Source organism: Halyomorpha halys, unplaced genomic scaffold (assembly GCF_000696795.3).
Source record: "Halyomorpha halys isolate HHAL.00 unplaced genomic scaffold, Hhal_1.1 Scaffold599.1, whole genome shotgun sequence".
Lineage (NCBI taxonomy): Eukaryota > Metazoa > Arthropoda > Insecta > Hemiptera > Pentatomidae > Halyomorpha > Halyomorpha halys.
The window spans coordinates 323,801-329,540 of NW_027108603.1; the positions used below are offsets into that span (position 1 = coordinate 323,801).

Below are 5,740 nucleotides of genomic sequence, written 5' to 3' on the forward strand. Positions count from 1 at the left end.
TAAATAATAATAACAACAATCTACAAACTATTAAATTATTATCTAAGCTTATAACAAAATATAGTACCTAAATGGTGAAGTAAAAATCATTTATATAACCTAATAATTTATGAATAAAATAATAATGAGTAGTATACACTATAAAATTATTATATAAGCTAATAACAGATGGTATAAGAAACTGGGATTTCAACATTAGGGTGAAAAACAAAACAAAAATGAAATTGGAGTGGAAAAACAAAATCTACATTAGAGTGAAAAATGACATTATTTACTTGATATTACTATTTATACTTAATATTACATTACTTACTTAAAAACAAGAAAAAAACGACATTACTCACTTTGGCAGTACATATACTTGTTTAAAGTGTTATTGATGCTATTTCTGTTACTGTTTTTTAAATATTATCAACCATTTGAATGGAAATGATTTTACTTTTCTCTTATGATTCATCTTTATGCTAATATTTTCTTTTCGCTAAGAGGTTCTAATCATTAATTGTTATATAGTTATAAAGTATCTAATGCTTGTTTTGTCCACTCCCTAGTCCTGTCACAAAGCTGAAACTGAGACTTCAAGTCAATGGTACAAAAGTATCAGTTTCTTTTTCAGTAAAGCTTTAAAAAAATAAAATAAAATTTAAAAAATCCTAGGGGGGTCTGAGCAGGTCCCTTTTATCTATTGCTAGGGCTCACTATTGTGTGAACAAACACAAAGTGCACTATTTCTTTTTATCACTCCTTAGTTCTACTTGCTGTCTGTAATAAGACTTTTTTTTTAAATAATGAAAACCATAATATTAAGTGTGTGATTGCTTCTGGAATTTATTAAGGGCAATTGCATGAAGCTAATAAAAAGAAAAATGTATAACTGAATAACACCAAATTTGGAGAATGATCCATTTAAAAATAGTTATTCATATCCTTACATTTTTGTTTAACAAAATCCAATTGGTTCTATTTTATGCTTTTAATATTATGTGCTAGTTAAGGAGGCTAAAGTAGTGATAAAAAGTTTTACCCCCCTTTTTGGTTACAATATGAGATTTGGATACAGTATGACCATAAATATATATCTTCGATCAGTCCAAAAGGATGGTTGAAATGGAAAAATATGTGATACCAGTACAGATGGTTTTTTAATTCAAGAAAACCACCAAAAATAACTGTATAGACGGAACAGGTGTTACTCAGAGATATCTATATGAAAGAGATATCTTTCACCCGGGCCGTTACCAAAAGTTGATTAGAAGAATTAGTAAAAATAAAAAATAGAAAATTAAGACCAATTAACTGAAAGTACTAGTACATCAGAGGATGGAGTAAGAAACTTGAACAACTTGGCATATATGACTATGGTTGTTATTTGTAATAAAAAATGTTCTCCCTATCACAAAAATATGATATTATGAAATATAATGTAAATTTGTGGTATTATTATATTCAGCTGCAAATCACATCAGGTATTGAATGACCTTGATGTGATTTCATCTCTCTTCTTGGGCTGCTATGTTTCAATTTTGGATTAAGAAACATTTTGCAACGACTACTATCCCATTTTCCCAATGCAATAATGTCGTATAATTTAATGAAGGGTTATTCTTTTATTATCACAATTAATTCTGGAGAATATTGAAATGAAGTGTGCTCACGTAGAGGTTGTGGAACAAATTAATCGTCAAAGAGTCAATAAAAAAACTCTTAAAGCGCCCCACACAGGATGGGTGGTACTGGGCAAGTTAAACCTACAAGAGATGCATGCGTCCTTAGGCATGATGACACCTAGGTAACAACTGGTGAAGAAGCAGTCAACATCTTTGTTGATAAAGTCTTCTTTTATTGAGGTGACATACCCCTAAGATGAGCTGTTAATGAAGAGGAAGTTCTAGTAATATGCACCATGGATATACCCAAGTGGCATCAAATTGTGTCCATTGTGGAACATACATAATCTTTGTATTGCCATGAATAGATAAAAAAATGGTCTTTGTTCCAGATCTTGATGTAATGGTTGTCAGGAGATACTTTTCAAAGAGTCAAGATTGCTGATGTGAGACTCCTCCTTCATAAGGGAGGGGACATCAATAAGTAGCTTCTTAAGGTGTGTAGAACCATATGTCTCCTTCCTGTGATTAGCAAGGTCCTGGGGAATCTCATGATGACCAGTCTATCTTCAGTGGTGACTAGGGCGTCACTCTTGGAACTAGGGATCCAGGAAAGCCTATTGAGCCACAGATGCCGTTCTGAGAGCGTGTTTTCGATGATGAAGAGATACAAGAATACGTATATAGTACGTATTCTTATATACCTATATAGTACGTACTAGCGATGTGGTCAATTATATCAGCATAATATTTGGAAGAGGATTTAAGTAATTCCAAATTTACACTACCTGGAAAATTAGGTGTGATAATCTTAACCCTGCATCGGGCGCGGCTGATCTGACAGGCACAGGATTCGGTTTTTTTGCTGTCTCTTCCAAAAAGGCGCTGAGTGTGACCCCTACCCCCCAGTAGTTTCCTAACTTTGTGGGGTGGTTCCAATCCGCCAAGTCAGTTCATCTCCTGCCGTCAAGAAAGAGCGTCACACTAGTTTTGATCTGACAGGCTCACCGCGCCCGATTATGTTACAACCTAAGATTAATATTTTTCACTTTAGATAGTAAATTCAAGCACTGTTTTTCGATACTTGTTTTAGTCATTTTCGTCAGGTACAATTACCGTTTATGAATGGGGATCGTGTGCCTGTCAGGCTCACCGCGCCTTTCTGGTGTGTCGTTCAGGTTCATCGCCCCTCTTACCAAGATTTTTTTATGAATTCTTCAATCGTTATTTCAGTATTTCTTTGATAGGAATATTCTATAAAGAGACCACAACATTCCAGCCTTTTGGTTTCAACGACGAAAAAGTGTTGGCAACCTACGTCACATGCAAGAATAATTGTGTACTCCTGGTTTCTTCTGTGCTCGGAACCAAAGCCAGTGATAAAAGTACTGGAGAAAAAAAACCTGAGGTCATAACGTATTATAATGCTCACAAAACTGGGGGTAACACTGCTAACCATATGTGAGCCACATACAACGTGCAGCGAAATACACATCGATCGCCAATGACTGTTTTCTATACTATGTTGAACTTGGCAGGGGTCAATTCCTTGGTTATTCACCTCGGGAATCAATTGGAATAAATTCAAAGAAGAGTTTTCCCCAAAGAATTGTCACATGAACTGTGTATCGGACAACTTAAGTGAAGAAGCCGGCTGAAATCCGGCCTTCACACCTTGAAAATTCGTCTCAAGATCCCTCTCGGCTGATGATTGTCCAAAATCAATCCCTCCCCACCTCAAAAAACGGTCCAGGTGTTGTGATTGCATGGTGGAAACAGGAATACATCGGTTCACGAACTACTCCTGCGTGAAATGCAACCAAGGAATTTGTCCCTCATGCGAAACCACTTTATGCAACATGCTTTTCAGCCTGTTCTTGCGATCCTTCATCGGCTTTAATGGACGATAACTCCGACTTATTTCTATCCCCACACATTTCAACTTCATGTGTGACCCCTTTTTGAATTTTGTTTCGAGGATAAAAGGTCCTATTTTGATTTATATTCATAACCAAGATACGTGAATTCCGTATTTTGACTTTTTTTGGTTTTTGTACCTAAATAAATAATAAGATATGTTTTAAATTTTTCACTAATTGTCTACATCGTCAAGATGATCGGTAATTTTTGGTTTAATTAAATAAGGCGATTTAGGGGCTTCACGAATTTTTATGTATCGTGTGCCTGTCAGGCTCACCGCGCCCGAAATTGGAGTATCCTTGACCGCGCTGTACGAAAGGTTTAACGATCTTAGTCGTTTGGGAAGCGAAGTGCTCCGTGGGCCTCAGAGACAACCTAGCTACAAATATTGACAGATCCAGAAAGGGAATGTGCGCATCTTCGACAGAAAAATAGATTTTTATTTGATTATTTATTTCTTCTGTGGTTTGCTTTTCGGTAACATAGGTGTCGGAACAATGTTAACCTAATTTAAATAGGATTTATTTCGTAATATAATAAGTCGTTATTTTTTGTCTAGAAATTCATTCCCCCTGAATCAATTGATTCGCAAAAACGGTTTAATAATTGTTGACCTTGGTTCAGATTACTGGTACAATGAGTCCTGTCCCATAATGCTGGAAAAAAAAATACTGGACAGTATGAGTCCTGTCTTCTTGCAGACAATTTTTGGACTTTTCCCTGTTAAATATACATAGTATTAATAAATATAAATTGGCTTTGATTTTGAATAAAAATATTAATTTTTGGTTGACAGCATTGTTTTATGGGCGCCAAAACACGGTAGGTTATCGAGTTTGCTGTTTGGAAGGTTATTATGTAGTTAGTGTTTGATCATTGTTCGTATGTTGTATTTGTCATAATTGTATTAAAGAAGGTTATCGAATTATGGATAGCCTTCTAAAGTCTTCTAAATTCAGAGACTTGAAAAAAAGTTTTTGTTCAACTCAAAACATCCATGGAAACAACACTAATGTATCCTATGGTTTAAGAAGTGTTTCAAGCAATAACAATTCAAAAAAACCAAGTGTTTATGCCAAATTTTATCGTTCTTATGCTAATAGGTATGCCTGTTATTGTATTCTATATTATAATATTTTGGAAGTTATTAATAACAATATATTTTTAAGAAAGAAAAAAAATTCATTATTTTTCTACGTATCAAATTTCTCATTTTCTACGTATCAAATTTCTCATTTTCATATGTTTCAGTGAAATTGGTGGGAGAGGAGAGAATCTTCCAACAACTGACATTGAATCAGCCTCATTTTAGTGAGTAGATTATTTATTATTGAAATGATTTATTATAATTTTTTTATCTCTGTTCTCATAGAACTTTACATTTTCATGTTCTATGTTTATGGGACACAAGTTTATTTATATTGCAATGAAAAGCTCACTAACAGGTTTTTGCTGATTTTATCAACAATCGAGCAAGCAATAAGTGTAAATAACACTCTATGACATTTAAATATGTGTTAGTGAAAAGAGAAAAATTACTTTTTATTCTTGGAGTTGGTGGAATTTCAGATATTTGGCTGCCAAATTGTCGGTAAACGAAGGATTTAATACGTTTTATACATTTAGTGGCAGGAAGATGTTTCCAACCAATAATATTTATTCTTTAATGATGGGCTTTAACATGTTTCTTATTTACTTACTTCAGTTTTTCCACTAATATTTTACTGAATCCCATTAGAGTTAAAATCTTCAAGGTTATACCTTAGACAGTTCTCTCCATTGCCTGTTAGTGCTTGGCTTGGACTTCAACCTTTTGGCTCAGAGATGTTTACTTATTGTTTCTTAAGTCATGATACCTTGAAAAAAAATTGGAGACTCTTGCATGTTTGAAGTGTAACTTATTAGGCTCTAGCATCTGTTGACAATTTTATTGTTTCAGTATTAAAACATGAAATTTGATTGAAGAAAATATCTTTTATTCATCAATTTCTGTTTATTTGTACTGTAAGAAACAAATTATATGTTATGATAGTTGAAGTATGATTAAAACAATTTAGACTGAATTATATTTATAATGAAAGAATACTGTGTCGATGTTATTCCCTAATCTGGTTTTAGACTGGCCTTAGTATGTGTTTAATTTTAACTTGTAATTTTCATCCTAAAGTCTTGATACTATACTACCAGGTCATTCAAAAAGTCCTGTCGTTTTT

General features: G+C 33.7%; 1 protein-coding gene across 2 annotated transcripts in view; it reads left to right on the forward strand.

Annotated features, from left to right (window-relative positions):
- Positions 1 to 4,349: 4,349 nt before the first annotated feature.
- Positions 4,350 to 5,740, forward strand: part of LOC106684665 (uncharacterized) — a 19,176-nt gene continuing 17,785 nt past the window's right edge. Inside the window, exons 1-2 of one of the 2 annotated variants that reach the window (XM_067046873.1) lie at positions 4,350 to 4,630; positions 4,779 to 4,838. In XM_067046873.1, the coding sequence (XP_066902974.1) occupies positions 4,455 to 4,630; positions 4,779 to 4,838 (236 nt within the window). In that variant the 5' untranslated portion in view covers positions 4,350 to 4,454. The remainder of the gene's footprint in view (positions 4,631 to 4,778; positions 4,839 to 5,740) is intronic. The other variant, XM_014426881.3, reaches the window with a different exon arrangement.